General features: G+C 64.7%; 1 protein-coding gene across 5 annotated transcripts in view; it reads left to right on the top strand.

The window, feature by feature from the left end:
- LLGL2 (LLGL scribble cell polarity complex component 2) overlaps positions 1–18,098 on the top strand; it is a 33,877-nt gene extending 15,779 nt beyond the window's left edge. For 2 of the 5 annotated variants that reach the window (XM_051838389.3, XM_008250953.5), the window contains 24 exons: positions 2,907–3,004; positions 5,001–5,082; positions 5,342–5,457; positions 5,855–6,013; positions 8,393–8,555; positions 8,863–8,995; positions 9,196–9,250; positions 10,076–10,230; positions 12,755–12,972; positions 13,049–13,116; positions 13,237–13,390; positions 13,472–13,576; positions 13,942–14,234; positions 14,334–14,484; positions 14,891–15,041; positions 15,439–15,555; positions 15,659–15,825; positions 16,165–16,429; positions 16,606–16,759; positions 16,861–16,889; positions 17,102–17,146; positions 17,352–17,394; positions 17,479–17,540; positions 17,762–18,098. In XM_051838389.3, coding sequence (XP_051694349.2) covers positions 2,907–3,004; positions 5,001–5,082; positions 5,342–5,457; positions 5,855–6,013; positions 8,393–8,555; positions 8,863–8,995; positions 9,196–9,250; positions 10,076–10,230; positions 12,755–12,972; positions 13,049–13,116; positions 13,237–13,390; positions 13,472–13,576; positions 13,942–14,234; positions 14,334–14,484; positions 14,891–15,041; positions 15,439–15,555; positions 15,659–15,825; positions 16,165–16,429; positions 16,606–16,759; positions 16,861–16,889; positions 17,102–17,146; positions 17,352–17,394; positions 17,479–17,540; positions 17,762–17,766 — 2,988 coding nt within the window. In that variant the 3' untranslated portion in view covers positions 17,767–18,098. Of the gene's footprint in view, positions 1–2,906; positions 3,005–5,000; positions 5,083–5,341; positions 5,458–5,854; positions 6,014–8,392; positions 8,556–8,862; positions 8,996–9,195; positions 9,251–10,075; positions 10,231–12,754; positions 12,973–13,048; positions 13,117–13,236; positions 13,391–13,471; positions 13,577–13,941; positions 14,235–14,333; positions 14,485–14,890; positions 15,042–15,438; positions 15,556–15,658; positions 15,826–16,164; positions 16,430–16,605; positions 16,760–16,860; positions 16,890–17,026; positions 17,147–17,351; positions 17,395–17,478; positions 17,541–17,761 lie in introns of those variants that run through there. The other 3 variants (XM_008250954.5, XM_070060318.2, XM_008250955.5) reach the window with 3 other exon arrangements.
- Positions 18,099–20,515: the final 2,417 nt, after the last annotated feature.

Here is a 20,515-nt window from a genome sequence, read left to right as displayed (position 1 = left end):
GTGTGGGGTGGGGGGCGACTGCCCAGGACCCTGATGGGAGTGAGGAAGCCACTGGGTGGCTGAGGGGTGGGCCCAACCTCTGGAACAGAAGGTGTGAGGGGGGTGGCCGACTGCCCCAGGACCCTGATGGGAGTGAGGAAGCCACTGGGTGGCCGAGGGGTGGGCCCAACCTCTGTCTTCCTCCAGGTTTGAGCGAAGGCTGACCTGCAGCAGGAGTGACCAAGGTGAGACACTGGGAGAACTTCCTTGAGCAATAGGATAACGCATGGCCCCACCAGAGAGCCACCCTCTTGTTTTCTCCTTGTGGACTTGTGGAGCAGAACAAATCACATACGTCATTTCAATGTTTTTAGAGGCTGCAGTGTAAAGTCTGTAAAATATTATTTAACGTGGTCAGTGTAAGTGACCAGTGATTTTTTTTCCAGTTTGGTTCTTTTTTAAAAATAAATCTTTGCAATCTGGGCCGCCTTCCCACCGCTCAGCTTGGACTCGAGGTGTTCTTCAGAAACACTTCTCTGTATTTGGCATTTACAGGATCCACAGTGAGAAACGAGTCTTGAAGTCTGACCTCTGTTCTTTTGAACCCCGATGGTTTCCGACGTACTTGAAGTAACTGAATTGCGCATCCACTCTTTTTATTTAATATTTAAAGGCCGAGTGAAAGGCGAGACAGATCCCCCATCTGCGGGTTCACTCCCCCAATGGCTGCGGTGGCTGAGACCCAAGCCAGGAGCTTCTTCCGGGTCTCCCACGTGGGGAGCAGGGGCCGCGGGGTTGGGCCATCTACTGCTGCTCTCCCAGGAGCATTAGCAGGGAGCTGGATGGTAGTGGAGCAGCCGGGACTTGAACCAGCAGTGTCCACGTGGGAGGCCAGCGCTGTAGGCCGTGGCGTAACCTGCTCTACCACAGCGCCGGCCCCCATCCACTCTTAAATGGGAATTAATAGGATTTAGAGTTCAGCTCCCAGGTGGCACTGTCCACACTGCGCCTGGGCTCACAGCTGCTGCTCTGGGCAGCTCATGGCAGAGAGCCTGCTGCCAGCCCCTGGGCTGCTGCAGGACCTTGTCCCCAGCGCCCCAGGCTCCGGCGGTCTGTGCTCCGAGCTGTGCTGCTGGTCGTGGCCTATCCCCCTTTCCTGGGAAATGTTTACATTCCAGACCAGGGCTTCTCCAGGCTCTGCATTTTTCACATAGCTGAACAGGAACCTGGGCTGGCTGGGGGCTCCTGCGCGGTCCCTCTGCCCTCGGCTGTCCCATGCAGGTATGGCTACGGCTACGTGCAGGGTCGCCTGTGTTCCTGTCCCTGCTGTTAGGCTCCAGGCTGTCAGTGGAGCTCACCCTGCCCCTCCCCGGCCTGACCCTAGCGTGGGCCTCCTCCCACCAACCCCCGGCCTGGCGGTAAGGCAGGCAGGCACTGGGTTTGCTAAGCTGGCGTACTAGCTGACCCAGGACCTGGGTCTGCGTTCTGAGGCCAGGCGGCCTCGGCTGCCTCATTGTTGCACTTTTCCTGCAGGGCAGGGTCTCTGTGGTTGAAAAAGTGGCTCACCAGGCTAATCCTCCGCCTGTGGCGCCAGCACCCCGAGTTCTAGCCCCGGTTGGGGTGCTGGTTCTGTCCCGGTTGCCCCTCTTCCAGGCCAGCTCTCTGCTGTGGCCCGGGAGGGCAGTGGAGGATGGCCCAAGTGCTTGGGCCCTGCACCCCATGGGAGACCAGGAGAAGCACCTGGCTCCTGGCTTTGGATCAGCGTGGTGCGCCGGCTGTAGCAGCCATTTTGGGGGTGAACCAACAGAAGGAAGACCTTTCTCGCTGTCTCTCTCTTACTGTCTAACTCTGCCTGTCAAAAAAAGAAAAAGAAAAAGCAAACGAAAGAAAACGGTCCTTCATGCAGCTGGCTGGCACGCTCAGCTGTGCGGGTCGGGACCCCCGGGACAGGGGGAGGAGGAGCAGGACCCACGCGTCCTGGTTTGCCCACCTCCATCTGTGCTGCAGATGTCACTGGGTCATCGTCTCAGGCAGCAACAGCAAGAGCCCACGTGCTCCTGCATGCGGTCGGCAGTCGCAGGGCCTGGGAACGGGGCGCGTTGGAAACCACGGCCTGGGGAGACTGCGGCTCTTCCAAGGCCGGTGAGAGCTTTGCACGGCCTGGCCGACTGAAGTGGAAGCGCGGGCTACCAGGCCTTCGGTGTGCGGGACCTCGCACACGTGTCTGCACGGCGGGATCCCGGGCACGTCTGTTCCCACGTGTGACGCACACTCACGGGTGTTCCCAGGCCCAGAGGGTGTCCTCGGAGCCGTTAGCAAGCGCTGCTTGTGGTTGTGAGGGACCGGCTGACTTAAGCTCTCTCGCGTAGTCTGGGCCTAGCGTGTACTTCCGTAGTAGGAAACCGACAGAAGCGTTCATCTGCAACAGCGCTCCGGAAACTCCTCCCTGGGAGTTGCCTGGGGGTCCTGGTGGCGACAGGAGATACAGGGCTGGAGGACCCGCAGCCCAGGACCCTGCAGGCCCAAGCCCACCGTGTAACCAGGCGGCTTTCCCGAGGGCTCGGGGTCTCTGCTGTGCTGGCCCCACACACACTTCCCCACTCCACACCCCCACAAGGCCCCCGACTACTGCAGGAGGGCTGGCTGGGGTCCCCAGGGTGCTGATGCAGGCTCCAGCTCAGTTTCTGGAGAGTGTGAGTGTGAGATGGCCAGCGTGGTGTCAAGAGAGAAGGCCCCTGGGCTGTCAGACTGCCAAGGACAAGGTGGAAACAAACTGGGGCAGGGGCCGTGTGGGTCTGCGTTCAGCTCCAACATCAGGTGTCTGGGAAACTAGGGGGACTGAAGTGCTCTGGCTGGGGTGGTTCTGGGCTCCTCCGGTCCCAGCTGCTGTGGGCAGAGGGGACCCAGGGACGCTGTTTGCCTTGCAGACGGTGGAACATGGCTTCCCGCACCAGCCCAGCGCCCTCGGCTACAGCCCCTCCCTGCGCCTCCTGGCCATCGGCACGCGCTCCGGAGCCATCAAGCTGTATCCTTGCGAGGGCCCCTGCGGTGGGTGAGGTTCAGGGGAGGCGGTCCCTTCCCTCTTGCCCGTGGGCTGTTGGGAAAAGGGCACAACTTTGTCTGATTCCCGCCTTTGGAAGTGACTTCCTTGGAGGCCGACGGGGTGGGTATGAGCTGGCCAGCTGCTGGCCTGTCCCTCTGGGGAGGAGGGGGAGGTTTGAACCCGAGGCACGGTTTCTTTTGTCTCCTGTGTCCGCTCAGGGCCAAGAAGCTGTCCCCCCTCCTTGTAGCTTCCCTCCCTCACCCATCGCTGGAAGTTTCAAAAATCAGTCTCAACTGTGCAGGAGCCGTGAGCCCCAAGGAGAGAGGCCCAGCCCCTCCCTCCTTCTGCCCTACAGGGCTGAGCCGAGGGTCTCAGGGAGGAGGGGCCTGGAGAGTTTTCCTGAACTCTGCCCAACAAGGCGATGGCTGGGAGACACCAAAGGGGTCTGCCTCCCCCAGTTCCACTCCCCCTCAGAGAGGCAAGTTAGAGGACTTCCCATTTCTGTGGCCCGTCCCGCGGTTCCGTCCACGAGCAGAGACAGGGTGGCCTCGGGTGAGGGCAGCACTGGGAAGGCAGCTTCGCCTCCAGGTTCTAGCCCCCCCCCCACAGGCACACACCAGAGGGTGGAGACCCCTGCTGGAGGGCACAGTCCCCACCCAGCCCCCCCACCCGAGCCTGAGGCTGGTGTCCTATTGGGTCATCTTTTATCCAGAATCGGCCTTGTTCTGGGCTGGCTTGGGGCTCCAGGTGGTTCCACGGCGAGCCCCCAAGTTCCAGAGAGGATTGCTGTGAGCTTCTCCAGCCGCTCTGGGCTGGACCACAAATCTGAGTGCCTCCTCTGCCGTCTGACCTGCACTGCCAGGGGCGGGGCCTAGGGGAGCAGAGCCCCTTGGATAGCTCGGCTGGCGGCTGGCACTTCCTGCAGCGGAGCCCCAACTCCTTCCTGTTACCCTGCTGCAGCTTGGGGGGCGGGGCTGCTGGCCTGCTGTGTACACAGCGGAGCAGGGGCCCAGATCCTCCTGCTGCCAGCTCAGCCCTCCCCTGGCTGGTTAATCATTGCCGGGACTCGGCCGGATCCTGGCTACCAGTGCCTGGTGCCACGACTCGTAGGCAAAGACTGTTGGGGGTGGACACAGGGGTGCCACCAAGCAATGGATGGTCGATCAGTTTGGGGAAACAGGTGTGGCAGCCAGTGGCCAAGACTGGGCCTCGCCTTCCTTTAAAAAAATAGGAGGGCAGGGGGACAGTGTTGTGGCGTGGCAGGGAAAGCCACTACCTGCAACAGCGGTGTGCTATGTGGGCACCGGTTCAAGTCCCGGCTGCTCCACTTCCAGTCCCGCTCCCTGCTGATGGCCTTGGAAATGCAGCAGAAGACGGCCCGAGTGTCTGGGCCCTGCCACTGCTGGGAGCCCGGAGGAAGCTCCTGACGTAGACCTGGACATTGCAGCCATTTGGGGTGTGAACCAGCAGGTGGAGGATCAACCAACCTCTCCCTCCCTCCCTCCTTCTGACTTTCAAATAAAGATACAAGTTTATTTGAAAGAGTGACAGAAGAAAGAGATCCACCATCTGCTGGTTCACTCCCCAGATGCCCTCAGCCAGCCAGGGCTGGGCCAGGACCCAGCCAGGAGGCAGGAACTCCGTGTGAGTCTTCCACGTGGGTGGGAACCAAGTCCACGAGCCGTCACCGCTGCGTCCCAGGGTGCATCAGTAGGAAGCTGGATCAGGAGTGGAGCAGCCAGGACTTGCCCCGGGCGCTCCAACAGGGATGTGGGTATCCCTCTCCTGCCACAGCAGCCGCCCAGAGCTTTACCTGAGAAAACTGCCCCTGCTCAGGCCACTGCTCTCTCTCCTCACCCCAGGCCCTGGACGTGGTCCTGCTGTGCCAGGGTGTCTGTGCTCCTTGCGAGGGGCCCTTGCACGGGGCAGATCGGGGCGGGGGTCCAGCCTTCAGAGCTTTTCCTGAGCCTTCTGCCAGCTACGGCGCCCCAGGGGTGGAGTTCATGGGGCTGCACCGGGAGAACAATGCTGTGATGCAGATCCACTTCCTGCCTGGCCAGGTGAGGGGCCTCCTGTCCCCCGCTCCCAGAAGAGGTGGTTTGGGGGGAACGCTTCGGGTTTGGAGCTGACGGCGAGACCCGTGACCACCTCCCTTTCTGCCGCTGAGGGCTCACCTACCACCCTGAGAGCAGCCAGAGTGCTCCGAGCCCTGTGGCTCTTCCAAACAGCCGGCCCAGGCCGGGCTGCCCGGTGGGTGCTGGCCTCCCTGCCCCCGAGACGAGACGGCACCTTTCTGTCCCCATCCCTGTTCCTCCCCAGTGCCGGCTGGTCACTCTGCTGGATGACAACAGCCTGCACCTGTGGAGCCTGAAGGTCAAGGATGGGCTGTCAGAGCTGCAGGAGGATGAGCACTTCGTGCTCCGAGGGCCCCCAGGGTAAGGACTCGACCCCTGCCTCGCCCTTGCCCCCAGCTCCAGGTGGGCCCCCTCCAAGGGTCCTGCATGTGTTGTAGCCACTGCGTGTCTGTGCTTGGGTGCTCTGGGTGGGACTGTGGCCTGCTCCTTCCACCCCTACACATGGTCGCTGCAAAAGAGTCCGAGGTGCCTTTCCTGCTCCCTGGTCTGGGTTCTCTGCCACCTGCCTCTCGTCTTGGCAGAAAGTAGCCCCAAAAAGCCCCAAACTAGATGCGGTGGACCTCGTTCACGGCCCTAGAGGCCTGGTTTCCCGAGGCAAGGCCGCCTCTGGCACCAGCGAGGACAGCCAGGCGTCGAGATTCTGTTCGTGAGGTCTCCCTGCCCGCTCACCGAGAGCTGTTCCCACCCCCGCCGGCAGGGCTGCCCCCAGCGCCACACAGATCACCGTGGTCCTGCCCCATTCCTCCCGAGAGCTGCTCTACCTGGGCACCGAGAGTGGCACCGTGTTCGTGGTGCAGCTGCCGGCCTTCCACGTGCTGGAGGACCGGACCATCAGCGCCGACGCCGTGCTGCAGAGGTGAGCCGCCGCGGGGCCCTCCAGCGTCTCCTGGGAGCCGGGAAGTCTGTGGACAGGAGGGGGGCTCTGAGCTGCCGCCGTCCTCCAGGTTGAGAATCTGTCGCCTGTTATAATGGCATCGTAGCCCTAAAAGGAGGCTTGGGGGTAACTTGTCACTTTGCTCAGAGGTGAGGAAAGCAGGGCCCACGTGCTGGTGCACTGTCACCACTCTGGGGTCCCTGATCCCACGTGCTAGAACTTCTGGGGGCTCCCGGGGCGGGGGCTGGGGCGCAAACCTCCGCGTCAGCTGGGCCGGCTCCTGCTGATGCGCTGTTTTAGACGCTGCACTGTTTCCATTCGCGTGCAGGCTTCATGGCTAAAAGGCCCTGACAGCCACAAGCCTGCGGGTTTGTTGGGATCATTGGGAAGCTTTGCTCCTTGCTGAGGGAATCTGCCCCAGCGAGGCAGCCGGGTGGGGCCTGGGTGAGGAGGGGGACGGGGCCCGCAGAGGAGGGGAGGAAGGAGTCTGGCAGGAGCTCGTGGGGGCTGTGTCAGCCGGAGTGGAACGGTATGCAGATCCGAGGGGCAGGGAGGCCACGGTGCTGGGCCGCTGGAAGCCTGCGGACGGGCTTGGAATCACGCACACCCTGGCGAGCTGGGTAACGAAGCAAGGCCATCTGCCCAGGGCAGGGTGTGAGGCCTGTGTGCCCAGGGCAGGGTGTGAGGCCTGTCTGTCCAGGGCAGGGTGTGAGGCCTGTGTGTCCAGGGGAGGGTGTTGAGGCCTGTCTGTCCAGGGGAGGGTGTTGAGGCCTGTGTGCCCAGGGCAGGGTGTGAGGCTTGTGTGCCCAGGGCAGGGTGTTGAGGCCCGTGTGCCCAGGGCAGGGTGTGAGGCCTGTTGTGTGCCCAGGGCAGGGTGTTGAGGCCTGTCTGTCCAGGGCAGGGTGTGAGGCCTGTCTGTCCAGGGCAGGGTGTGAGGCCTGTCTGTCCAGGGCAGGGTGTGAGCCCTGTCTGCCCAGGGCAGGGTGTTGAGGCCTGTCTGCCCAGGGCAGGGTGTTGAGGCCCGTGTGCCCAGGGCAGGGTGTTGAGGCCCGTGTGCCCAGGGCAGGGTGTTGAGGCCCGTGTGCCCAGGGCAGGGTGTGAGCCCTGTCTGCCCAGGGCAGGGTGTTGAGGCCTGTCTGCCCAGGGCAGGGTGCTGCAGTGTTGAGAGGGTTCCTCCTGAGGGCTGGGGCCCCGGAAGGTGAGGCTCCTGTGCCTCTCCCAGTCAGCAGGGTAGGGCCAGAGCAGGACGGTTTGCAGGCTGCCGGGCGGGGCTTGTGTCCAGCCTGGGTGTGCCATCCATGGGCAGGACAGCGGGAGGACCTGCTCCTCCACGTGGGTGTGGCCTCACCTGGCATCAGCCGTGGAGGTCTGGGTCAGGAGGGGCCGGGGGACCCCGACCACCCTCCTGCGGTCTGCATCCTATTCAGCTCTCACTTGGATGATGTAGGATGGTACTTGCATACGTTTTTTATTTTTTTATTTTTTTTATTTTTGGCAGGCAGAGGGACAGAGAGAGACAGGGAGAGACAGATCTTCCATCTTCTGGTTCACTCCTCAGGTGGCTGCAACAGCCAGGGCAGAGCCAGGTTGAAGCCAGGAGCTCCAGCTGGGTCTCCCACATGAGTGGCAGGGTCCCTAGCACTTAGGCCATCATCCGCTGCCTCCCAGGGTGCGCATTTGGACGTAGCTGGAATTGGAATGGGAGGAGGGACTTGGACCCGGTACGGGACGCAGGCATTGCGTGCGATGCTGAATACCCACCCCTCGTTTCCTGCTTTAAACTGGGGAAGCAGACAGCCCTCATCCAGGATTTCACTTCTCTAATACCCATGGCCGCCGAGACTGGGCCGGGCTGAGTCGGGTAGCAGCCCCCCAGCTGCCCGCATCCTAGGAGGAGTCGGGAGCCGGGCATCAAACCCACCAGGCGAGGTGCCTCATCCGTCGTTGCTCTTAGTTTAAGGGAATTTTTAACTGTAAGAAATGCATCGTTTTGGAATCCTCTTCAAAACCCAAGACTTCACGAGAAAGGTTAAAGTCCCGTTTGGCCTCTGCTTCCCGAGCGGCGGGACTCGCGGTGCGTGGCACAGCTGCAGGTGGCGGAGACGGTGTGGGCTCGGTGTAGCCGGCGTCGTAGAGGTGCTCCTGGCACCCAGGCGGTCCCGACCTCGCGCTCGGCCTACTTGGGGTTGGCAGCGCTTGGGTCCAGGCCCGCCGCCCTGTGGCTTTCACGTGGGCTTTCTGTTTGCATTCTTGGGGGAGGGGTTTATGTGGCACATCCTCTCCCGCACGTGGCCCCTCTGTCCTGGCGCCGCGTGGGGACCCGGGTGTGGCTGTGTGAGCTCCCCACGCTCCCTCGGCCAGGTTGCCTGAGGAGGCCCGTCACCGGCGGGTGTTCGAGATGGTGGAGGCGCTGCAGGAACACCCCCGAGACCCCAGCCAGATCCTGATCGGCTACAGCCGGGGCCTCGTTGTCATCTGGGACCTGCAGGGCAGCCGCGTGCTCTGCCATTTTCTCAGCAGCCAGGTAGGCGGTGCCGTGAGGTCGGCGGGGTCCACGCGGCCCTCCCCGCCCCGGCCCCTCCCCCCTCGCGGCCCTCCCTGCCCCCACGAGGCCCTCCCCGCCCCGGGCCCCCCCCCTCGCGGCCCTCCCTGCCCCACGCGCGGCCCGCCCCGGCCCCCCCCTCGCGGTCCTCCCTGCCCCCCATGCGGCCCTCCCTGCCCCCCCACGCGGCCCTCACACCCCCTGCTTGGGGCTGGGGGGCGGGGCGGGGCAGTAGGCGATGGGACCGCCTCCGATCCCAGCCTGCTCTGTCTCCCTCTCCTCCTCGAAGCAACTGGAGAACGTCTGCTGGCAGCGAGACGGCCGCCTCATCGTCAGCTGCCACTCCGACGGCAGCCACTGCCAGTGGCCTGTGTCCAGCGACACCCCGCACCCAGAGCCTCTGCGCAGCTCCGTGCCGTACGGTCAGCGCTGCTCCTGCCCGAGGAGTACCACGGGTCCTTGCCGGGTTCGGGGGTAGGGTGCCCGACTCAGACTCGGTGCGCCCACCCCCACCCCGCCGCAGCACACCTCCCCCAGGGTGTGGGCGGGGGAGTCTCGTCCACAGCCCCTGACCCCCCTCGAGAGTGGAGGGATGTGTCCACACTAACTCTTTCCCTCTTAGGTCCCTTTCCATGCAAAGCCATTACCAAAATCTTCTGGCTGACCACCAGGCAGGGGTAGGTGCCCGTGTTCTCTCGCCCCTCCCCTCCCCCGAGCCTGCCCAGGCCGGGCTTCTGGGTGAGAGACGGTGCCTGGCGATCACTGTCCCTGGCGATCACTGTCGGGGTCTGGGATGAGGGAAGTGGGGGAGGGGCAGACGTGGCATGTGTGCATCTCCAAGGCTCGGTTCCTGCAAAATCCACTCCCCAGCCCTCACCCTCCTAGAGGCCAGCTCCAGCCCCAAGTTGTCAACTTTTTTTTTTTTTTTAAAAGACTTATTTATTTGAAAAAATTAGAAAAGGAGAGACGGATTCTTTAGTCCACTGGTTTATTCCCCAAATGGCTGAGGCTGGGCCAGGCTGAAGCCAGGAGTCCTTCAGAGTCTCCCACATGGGTGCAGGGGCTCAAGCGCTCGGGCCATCTTCTGCTGCTTTCCCAGGCCAATAGCAGGGAGCTGGATGGGAAGTGCAGCAGCCGGGACTCGAACTGGCACCCATATGGGATGCTGGCACCACAGGTGGCAGCTTAACCTGCTGTGCCACAGCACCAGTCCCAGATTTTGTACTCTCAGCCCCATTTCTTCATGCAGAATCAGGCAGGGAGGCCTGGTGTGTTAGCAGATGGAGAACCCCCTGGGCTGAGCAGGGGTGGTCAGACAGCCCCCGTCTCCCTCCCCCACATCCTCCTGGGGTGAGGGTCCAGCCCTGCCTCCTCCAATCACCTGAGACAGACGTGGCCTCCCTCTAGGAGAGGGCTGGTGCTGGGACCCCCGGGACCCCCGGCCCAGCCCCGTGTGCTCCAGACAGCCCCGGTTCCCAGCTGCCCTCCCTCTGTGCCCGCAGGTTGCCGTTCACCATCTTCCAGGGCGGCATGCCCCGCGCCAGCTACGGGGACCGCCACTGCATCTCGGTGGCCCATGACGGGCAGCAGACGGCCTTCGACTTCAGCTCCCGCATCATCGACTTCACCGTCCTGGCCGAGGCGGACCCTGCGGCTGGTAGGCGAGCCGTGGGAGTTGGGGTGCGGGGAGAGGGCGGCGGTGACAGAGCAGGGGCCCACATGGGCATTGCCAAGCCCACTGCCATCCTGGCTCCCTTGGTCCCACTGGCTCTTCTCGGGCCCCGGTCAGACTCGGCTGTGGGCGACAGGCAAGACCACAAAGGGCTGCTGTTGAAGGCTGGGGCAGGGGGACCTCCCCGCCTCTCCACCTGCCTCCAGGCTGCCGCAGGGAGGGGGTGGGTGGGGCTGTTCAGAACTCACTGGTCTCTATCAAGGAATTGTCTCTGGATGCTGAGAGCAGAAGCCTAGCTCTGCCCGGGATCTCCTTGCTACGGCTCCCCCCACTCCCCTCGGCTAAGCAGGGGGCAGGCAGGAGAGAAACTCGCCGTGCTGTGTATTTAAAGCCAGTGGGGCTGGTGTGTAGCCTAGTGGTCAGCGTGCCTGCGTCTCCTATTGGGGTTCCTGGGTGCAGAACCCCACTGTGGCTCCTGCCTGCAGCTTCCTGCTAATGCAGACCCTGGGGCGTGACAGTGGCCCTCAGGCCGCGTGGCTCCAGCCACTGCAGGCATCTGAGGGGTAAAGCAGCGGGTGGGCGCTCTCTTCTTTCTGCCTCTTGGATAAATTTAAGATAAGGGAGGTTTTCTGGGGCAGGTCACCTTTGTGTGCTTGTCCTCTGTGTTCCTGACTCCCTCACGGTCCCAGCAGGCTGGGGTAGGGGTGCGTGATGAGGGCTGCGTGGCATCCTGAGTCTCCCGTGCAGTGCTGTCTCGGGGGCTCTGGCTGGGCGTGCCGTTCTACTTAGTGAGAACTACTACATGCCAGGCCCTGTTCTAGAAACTGCCGAAGCCCCCCTCTGCTGGGACGGACAGGGTGGGAGGCAGAGCGAGCAGGTTGCAGATGGATGTCAGAGGCAAGGAAAGCCAGGCACAGTGAGGAGGTGGGGGTCGGCGGGGTCTCCCCCGTGAAGGGAGTGAGCCGAGAGGACAGAGCTGGCTTCACAGGCACCCGGGCGCCGGGCTCTGAGCTGGGAGAGCCCTCCGGCGGGAGGGGGGAGTGTGGTCCTGGAGCCGGCTCCAGGTCCTCCAGGGCCTGAGGGGTGCGAGCTGAGTAGGGTGGCATGACCTGGGCTGTGCTCAAGCAGGAGCCATCTGGCTGCCTCGGGCAAGCAATGAGGAGGGGCAGAGAGGGGAGGCCTCGGGGTCGCGTCAGGTTCTGGGTCGGGGTCTGCGATCCAGGCCTCCCTAGGGCCGGGTCATAACCATTTGCCAGCCACCCCCTCGGTTCTGCCATTGTAGAGCAGCCGCGGGAGTGTGTTGATGAGTAGGGCGTGTCTGTGCCCCCGTGTGGGTTTCTGGACAAAAATAGGCCGAAGTCCAGATCTGGAGAGGGGTCCCGGTCTGGGGGGAGGTCCAGGACTGGGGAGGGGTCCCGGTCTGGGGGAGGTCCGGGTCTGGGTTCAGAGAAGCCGGGAAGGAGTCATCCGTGCAGAGAGAGAAGCCACAGGGCCAGATGCGACCTCCCGGGCACTGGGGGAGACTGAAAGGAGCTGTCATTGGGTGGAGGTGCAGGGGGCGCTGGGGTCCAGTGAGTAGCCCCAGGGAGCCTGCCGTGCTGCTGGACACCTGAAACGGAAGCAGAAGGAAGGGAAGGGCTCCATAGGGCCCTGGCCAGCCAGACGCAGGTGGACACCTGCCTACCAGGTGGTGGCGCTGTTGGCGGCCTCCATGACAGCCTTCTGCAGGGGACAAGTCTAATTCTAAAGGATTCCAGAGTTGGGGGAAGGGAGACGTGGAGGCACAGAGGAGGGCCCACCCATTGGAGAGGCTGTGCGGGACACGAGTGGACGTGGGCTTCCTGGAGCTGGGACTGCCATGCCTAGAACATGCGCCCAGCTGAGGCTTCTAGAAAATACTGACCCTGGAAGGAATCGAGTGGTCACCCTCTGGCCGGGTGACCTCGGTAGCTTCCCCAGGTGGTTGAGGGCCCCAGGCCTCCAGTTGAGTGGGAGCCTGGCAAAACCGGCGTAGACTGGGGAGGAGAGGAGGGAAGCCATGTGACGCTGAGGAGGAAGGAGCTGCTTTGTTGGGTGGCCTTCCTGGATCGAGCCCCACCTGGGCCCAGGCCCGAGCGTGCAGTGAGGAGGCACCGCCCCAGCAACCAGGGCGCCCGGGGCTCTGCTTACTGAACCCGCAAGAGAAGCAGAACCAGGTGTGCCCAAACCGGTGCTGGTCACCCCGAGCAGCCGACCTGGGCCCCTTCCCTGGAACCCGGCTGGCCCAGGTTCCAGCCAGGCGTGTCCGTCCCAAGCTCTGCATCTGTGGGCACAGAGGCGGGGCTGCTTCCCTGCACCTGCTGCCCTCCCAGAGGTGAAAAAATCCACGGGAACGCGAGAGCAGGGGCCTCCGGAGTCCAGAGTCCCGGGCTCCAACCCCGGAGTCCGATGCCGCGGCACCGGGCTGGGGCGGAGGCTTCCTCCTGGACCCTGGCCTGAGCCCTGGCCTGAGCCCTGGCCTGTTTCCCAGCCTTTGACGACCCCTACGCGCTGGTGGTGCTGGCGGAGGAGGAGCTGGTGGTCATCGACCTGCACACGGCGGGCTGGCCGCCCGTGCAGCTGCCCTACCTGGCCTCCCTGCACTGCTCGGCCATCACCTGCTCCCATCACGTCTCCAGCATCCCGCTGAAGCTGTGGGAGCGCATCATCGCGGCTGGCAGCCGACAGCACACGCACTTCTCCACCATGGTAGGTCCTGGCCGGCCGCGGCCCGCCCTGCCTCGGGGCCAGGCTCTCCTCGGACGCCGCCTGTCTCTCTCTCCAGGAGTGGCCCATTGACGGCGGCACCAGCCTGGCCCCAGCCCCGCCCCAGCGGGACCTGCTGCTCACGGGGTAGGTAACTTTGGAGCCACGTCCTCCAACCAGGAGGATGCAGGCTGGGAGCAGAGCCTGAGGTGTGCGCGCCAGGCCGCGGCTGGCTCCCTCACGGCAGGCAGGTGGCTCTGCCCACAGGCACGAGGACGGCACGGTACGGTTCTGGGATGCGTCGGGCGTCTGCTTGCGGCTGCTCTACAGGCTCAGCACGGTGCACGTGTTCCTCACCGACACAGACGCCAGTGAGGGCCTCAACGCCCAGGCCGAGGATGAGTGGCCCCCGCTGCGGAAGGTGAGGCCCGGAGCCTGGGCCAGGGAGGGTGGACGGGCCGGCCAGCCCCATGGCCGCTCACAGGACCCTCTGCCCTATCAGGTGGGCTCCTTTGACCCCTACAGCGATGACCCCCGACTGGGCATCCAGAAGATTTTCCTCTGCAAATACAGCGGCTACCTGGCTGTGGCAGGCACGGCGGGGCAGGTAGCAGGCTGCACAGGGCGCAGGGACCGGGAGCAGGGCGTGGGGGGATGCTTGGGCGGCTTTGGGACATGTCCAGGCCGTAAACGTTGTTCTCAAGATTGGGGCCCAGCAGGCAAAGCAGCCCCGGGGCCTGGACCCACCCTCCGGGTTCTGCCATCCTGGAGCAGCCCCGAGTGTCCCTCACAGCATCACCGGGACCACGGCAGACATCCCGGCCTCTTTCCTGCAGACGGGGTCCCCAGGGTGGCAGCCTCTCCTTTAGAACTCGGACCTAGAGGCAGAGCGGGGCAGGGCCCGGCGGGGGTCCCTGGGGCCCTTTGCTGTCCTTGGTGTCTGGGCGTTGCTGACCTCCGCCACCTGCCCAGGTGCTGGTGCTGGAGCTCAACGATGAGGCAGCGGAGCACGCGGTGGAGCAGGTGGAGGCCGACCTGCTGCAGGACCAGGAGGGCTACCGCTGGAAGGGGCACGAGCGCCTGGCCGCCCGCCCGGGGCCTGTGAGCTTCGAGCCTGGCTTCCAGCCCTTCGTGCTGGTGCAGTGCCAGCCCCCGGCCGTGGTCACCTCCTTGGCCCTGCATTCCGAGTGGCGGCTCGTGGCCTTCGGCACCAGCCACGGCTTCGGCCTCTTCGACCACCAGCAGCGGCGGCTGGTCTTTGTCAAGTGAGCAGGGCGGCGGGGGCCGGGGCCTGGGTCTGGGGGCGGGGGCCTCGCGTGGACCCCTGAGCCCTGGCGGCGCTGATGGCCCGACGTGCCCCGCAGGTGCACGCTGCACCCCAGTGACCAGCTCGCCCTGGAGGGCCCGCTGTCCCGCGTGAAGTCCCTCAAGAAGTCCCTGCGCCAGTCGTTCCGCCGCATGCGCCGCAGCAGGGCGTCCAGCCGGAAGCGGCGTCCAGCCGGCTCCCCGGGAGAGGTGAGGCCCAGGGCTGGCCACGAGGCCCTCCCCCCCCCGCCCCAGCCTTGCTGGGCTGCAGGCACAGGCTCTGGGGCAGGCAGGCTGTGGTTTCCCATACATCACGTTACTCCTCTGTGTCCTGGCTTCCCTGGGTGCGCGGGTGTAATTCTGTCCCTAGAGGCGAGTCCCTAGGACACCTGAGTGATATTATTGTTACCCTCTGGCTCCATAGCATGCCGGGAGGCCAGGTAGCACCTACGCAGGCACCCCAGGCACCTCCCACTTAGACAAGGCCCCTCGGGCCCAGGCTGGCAGGTCACTGGCTGTCGCCAGCCTTAGCCTAGGAGGGTCCGTGTTGATCAAAGTGAAGTTGCTGGGCCGGGGGAGCCAGAGCCCACCCTCAGGCCTGGCCCGGCCCCTGCAGGTGCCGGCGGGGGCCCCCAGGGCCGAGCGGGCTGGCCTGCAGAACATGGAGCTGGCCCCGGTGCAGCGCAAGATCGAGGCCCGCTCGGCGGAGGACTCCTTCACGGGCTTCGTGCGGACCCTCTACTTCGCCGACACCTTCCTGAAGGACAGTGAGTCGCCAGCCTGCCCGTGTGGCCGTGGGGGCGAGAGGGCCTGTGGGGGAGCCGCTCGCTGGGCTCCACCACCACGCTCGGGCGTGGCCTTGGACACCGCACAGCGCCTCTCCGGGCCTCAGCTTCCCCTCTGGAAAGTGGGTGGCGACACAGGCTAACACGATGCCTGCTGGCACGTGTGACGTAGGACCAGCCGCTCCCAGCCGGTGAGGGCTGAGCTGTCCTGGGCTTGGGGTTGTCCAGGCGGCCACGTGTGGTTGTCAGAGAGGGAGCCTCTCCCGGGAGGCCCGCAGCGTGTGCATTGCACAGAGCGGGAAAGCGGGGCCTGAAGAGGCTGGGGCGGGAGCCGCCTCCCAGGGCCAGGACAGACACCCAGCCCTTTGCCTCTTGGCAGGCTCCCGCCACTGCCCCTCGCTGTGGGCTGGCACCAACGGGGGCACCGTCTACGCCTTCTCCCTGCGCGTGCCCCCGGCCGAGCGGAGGATGGATGAGCCCGTGCGGGCAGAGCAGGGTGAGTGCTGCGCGCGGGGTGCTTGATCGGCCGGGGCGGGGGCGGGGGTGGTGTGTGCAGCCCGGCACCCACCTCGGCCCCGTTGCCTGCCTCCTCCTGGTAGCCAAGGAGATCCAGCTGATGCACCGAGCGCCGGTGGTGGGCATCCTGGTGCTTGACGGACACAGCATTCCCCTTCCCGAGCCCTTGGAAGTGGCCCATGACCTGTCGAAGAGCCCGGACATGCAGGGGAGCCACCAGCTGCTTGTGGTGTCTGAGGAGCAGTTCAAGGTGCCAGGGGGAGGCTTGGGGGGCCGCAGAGTCCCTCGGGAGCCTCCGGGACGTGGCGGGCACGGAGTCTGGGCACAAATGGTGTCTGGGACTCAGCACCCCCTCTCCCTGGCCTTTAACCCCCCCTGGGACTCCGTTTTCTTTGAAGTTGGGGTCTGACGGGCTGCAGAAACGCAGGAAAGGAAGGGGGGTCCTACGTGGGCCCCAGATGCAGAGGCGGGGGTCCTGGCACCACGTGTGCCCGAGGGAGCTCCCCGTCGAGGGGAGTTTGCCGGGCCGCTGGGCGGCGTCCCCCGCGGCCAGGAGCTGCGGACCTGACCGGCCGCCCGCTGCCCCCAGGTCTTCACGCTGCCCAAGGTGAGCGCCAAGCTGAAGCTGAAGCTGACGGCCCTGGAGGGCTCCCGCGTGCGGCGCGTCGGCGTGGCCCACTTCAGCAGCTGCCGAGCCGAGGACCACACCGAGCACCACCTGGCGGTGCTCACCAACCTGGGCGACATCCAGCTGGTGTCCCTGCCGCTGCTCAAGCCGCAGGTGCGCTACAGCTGCATCCGGCGGGAAGACGTCAGCGGCATCGCCTCCTGCGTCTTCACCAAACACGGCCAGGGTGTGTGGGGCGTCCGGGACCTGCGGCCGGGGCCCCGGGGGCGGTGTCAGGGCCACTGCTGGGCCAGGCGGGCCTTCGGGGCAGAGCTGTGCGGAAGGCTCCAGTTCCGAACCACGCGCCCCCCCAGCAGGGGAGCCCTGGGCTGGCCTCACCTGCCCGGCGTCTCCTGTACCCAGGTTTCTACCTGATCTCCCCCTCGGAGTTCGAGCGCTTCTCTCTGTCCACCAAGTGGCTGGTGGAGCCCCGCTGCGTGGTAGACTCTGGAGAAACCAAGAACCACAGCAGGCCCGGCAACGGGGCAGGCCCCGAGCGGGCTGGGGGCAGAGCCAGGTAAGAGGGGAGGGGCTCCCCCAGCCCCTGGGAGCCCCTCCCCGGTCAGTACAGGCCGGGGTGGGGAGCCCCTGGCCCTCATTGTTGCCCCTCCCCCACAGGAACACGGGGAGCCAGAGCGATGCAGAGGGTAAGAGGGGCCATGGGGGCCACTCAGCCGGACCTGGGGGGTGTGGAGGAGGGAGGGCAGGGTCCCCGGAGAGCAGCTGGCGTCTGGGCTGGGGGTGGAAACAGCGGTCCTTGCAGCTGGGGGCTCTGGGCTTCCAGCACCCCCGGCTCAGTGAGAGAGCCCGGCAGAGCAGGGCCCAGGGTGGACCCATCTGACCGGCCCCTGCCTTCCAGAGAAATCCAGCCCGGTGATGGAGCAGGCACTGCTGAGCGATGAGAGTGAGTTGGGGTGGCGGGGGAGGGGTCCTGGGGTGGCGGGGGGGGGTTCCTGGAGTGGCAGGGGAGGGGGGTTCCTGGATGCAGGGGGGGCTTAAGGTCAGGGTGGAAATGAGGCCGTTTCCGGGGGGGGCCTGGCCCGTGCAGCACCCCTCAGCGAGGGGTGGCAGGTGCTGTGGCCTTAGCCAGCCTGTCCCCCACCCTGCAGGAGTCCTGAGGGAGATTCAGAGCACGCTGGAGGGTGACCGGGGGTGAGTCGCCGGCCTGGGGGCGGGAGAGGCCAGGCCCGGGTCCCTGCGCCCCTGCGGAGGGTGACGCCCTGTCTGCTGGCACAGGAGCAGCGGCAGCTGGCGTTCCCGTCGAGCAGCCATGGGACACAGCCCTGGTAACGGGGGAGGTAGGGGCTCCGGGCACGGCTGGGCGGGTATGCTCCCTGGGAGGGACAGCGGGGGCAGCCCTGGGCCCACTCCCCCGCGCCTCCAAAGGCCTTTGAGGCCATCCCTGCTCGACCCGTGCCCTGGATACCCTGGGAACCGTTGAGTCCTGCATCCGGCTCAGGGTGGGCAGCTGAGGTGTGACCCTGAGCCGCCGCCCCCTACCCCGCCTTGTCTCCTGCAGAGTGAGCGCACCGGGCGTGCAGGCTGCGCCGTGAGCACACACTACTGAGGGCCCCTGGTCGTGAGCACACACTACTGAGGGCCCCTGGTCGGAGCTCTGCCCCAGCGGCAGAGGCCCAGGCCCCACCCTGCTGCTGCTCCTGGCCCAAGGGAGGAGAGCCCCAGGCCCTGGGCCTGACTCCCCTAGGCCTGTCCGTCTTGATCCTTTTGTCAGAGTTGCACAGTTTTTATTCCCCTCCCCTCTTTTTGTAGTGGGCTGGGTTTTAAGTTATAAATTTTACCACTTCTGGGTGAAACAGAGTTTTTAATAAACACCTAATTACCTCTTCATGGCCCTATCCGAGGACTCGAGCTCTCCAATCGACAGACAGGTGCAGAGCGATGCCCGTGACCTCGCCTTCCTCCGGGGCTCTGTCCCCTGGTCCAGGCCGGGGCCCCAGGAGAAGCCGGTCTTAAAGCATCCAGATCAGAGCACACCGTGCTTGGCGTGTCTGAACTTGGCTCTCATGACAGCAAGCGGGGACCGCTCAGGTCTGGCTGGGGACAGAGGGGTTCCCTCGTTCTCCTGGCCGGCCCTTGTCTGCCCGGAGAGGACGACAGCCACAGTGACTCGGGCCTGGTGGCTGCTTCCAGACGTGGGGCGGGGGAGCTGTGTGTGTTGCTTAGGTGGTAGAAGGCCATCCCCAGGCAGGCGCCGCGGAAAAGGGGGTTCAGGAGCTGGGTAGAGGCCTTGATCCGACTTGAGCTGCGTCTTTGAGCACCTGTGTGCCAGGTGCTTGGGGTTCCGAGGTGGCTCCAAGGTCCCCAGGAAACGCCCCTTAGCACTGTGGCTGGTGTTTGCCCCGGGGCTCACGTTAAGCTGTCACCAGGAAGCCAACAGGGAGTTGGCGGGGCAGAGGGTGTGAGGGCGGGGCCGACTGTTCTGGACAGAGGGGACAGCAGCATGCCAGACCCTGGGCTGCCCTCTGGCTAGTGCGGGGCCGAGTGGCTGGCAGGACGTGCCGGACTGGGGGCTCCGGTGAAGGCGTGGGGCCGCCCTGCCTGAGGACAGGAGGGGCCGAGCACCAGGTGTCACTGCCTCCAGCTGCGGCTCCAGCTCAGGGGCCTCTGGATTTGGGAGCTTGAGCCACGTGAGGCGTCCCCATTTCTCCCGGGGAGGGGCGAGGACCAGGAAGCAGCTGCGGAAGGACAGGTTTCTCGTGGAGGTCGCTCTAGTTCAGACGCTGGCCAGGTCCCCAGTGTGGCTGGAGCAGGCGGCTGGCCTGCTGCGCACGCGAACGCGGGGATCCCCTCTCCGTGGGCCGTGGTGAGGTCTGGATGAGTCCACGGGGTGAATGGCTGAGTGACAGGCCTCACGAGACGCCGGCGGGGACAGGGGAGACGGCGTCCGCTCTGTGCAGCCTGTCTCACCTCCAGAGGAATCTGCCACTGCAGTGGGGTCCTCAGTCCAGCGCCGCCTCAACCCCCCGGGGTTGGGGGGGGCATCACACCCCACAGAGACGGCAGCGCACGGAGCCTTGTGTGATATTCGTTGTTCAGGATTTCTTCAAGGGGCCGGCGCTGTGCCTAGTGGGTAAGGCCTCCACCTGTAGCGCCGGCATCCCGTATGGATCCCGGAGGAAGCAGATTCATGTCCCGGCTGCTCCACTTCCGCTCCCGCTCCCTGCTGTGGCCTGGGAAAGCAGGAGAAGATGGCCCAAGTGCTTGGGCGGTCTCCCGGCTTCAGATCGGCGCAGCTCCGGCCTTTGCAGCCAACGGGGAGTGAACCAACAGGTGGAAGACCAATCTCTGCCTCTGCTCTCTGTTACTCTTTCAAATAAATAAATAAACCTTAAAAGATTTATTTAAAAGGGTTGGATGACAATTCATTCTCCAAATGCTCTCAACAGCCTGAGTAGGCCAGATGGAAGTCCGGAGCCCAGAACCTCCTCTGGGTCTCACACGGGTGGCAGGGACCCAAGTGCGTGGGCCTGGGCACGTTACCAGGAAGCTGGATGGGAAGCAGAGCGGTACCAACGTGGGACGCAGGTGTCCCGGGCTGCCACTTAACCCACTGCACCCTGACACCGCGTGGTAGGGGACTTCGCACACCTGAGGGCTAAACCGACTCACACAAGGGGGCAAGTGCGGGGAGTAGCCTGCCAGGAGACCAAAGCTAACCGGTGTGACGCCAGTGCCATGAGTTCCTGGTGTGGGAGTGTCGTAGGAAGTTGAAAATGCCACGCACCCCTGGAAAGATCATGAAGCCTCTTTAAAGAGTTGTATTATAGTCATTTGAAAGAGGGACAAAGAGATCTTTGATAAGCTGGTTCACTCGCCAGATACCTGCAACCCTCGGGGCTGGGCCAAACCAAAGCCAGGAGCCAAGAGCTTCATCTGGGTCTCCCATGTGGGTGGCAAGGGGCCAAACACTTGGGCCATCTTCCGCTGCTTTCCCAGGCTCATCAGCAGGGAGCTGGGTTGGAAGTGGAAAAGTCAGGACTTGAACCGGCACCCAGTGTCTCAGGCGGTGGCTTTGCCCATTATGCCACAACACCGGCCCCATGGAGCCTTTTTAAAACCGGATTTCCCTCCCCACTCATGAAGGAGGGGCTGTGCCTCAAGTTCGTTGCCTGGAAGCGTCAGCTAACCTGTGCGCCTGTGCACCTGTGGCAGGGCGCGGCTTCCTCTTTAGAAGATGACGTGCAGGAGGCGGGGCCGGCTGGGGGGGGGGGTGATGGCAGGTGGAACAGGGCCTCTGCAGGTGGGAGAAGGG

Source organism: Oryctolagus cuniculus, chromosome 17 (assembly GCF_051225735.1).
Source record: "Oryctolagus cuniculus isolate XC-2025 breed Fujian yellow rabbit chromosome 17, ASM5122573v1, whole genome shotgun sequence".
In the NCBI taxonomy this organism is placed as follows: domain Eukaryota; kingdom Metazoa; phylum Chordata; class Mammalia; order Lagomorpha; family Leporidae; genus Oryctolagus; species Oryctolagus cuniculus.
The sequence above is the reverse complement of the archived record's forward strand: the minus strand, read 5'-3'. Positions and strand labels throughout refer to the sequence as shown.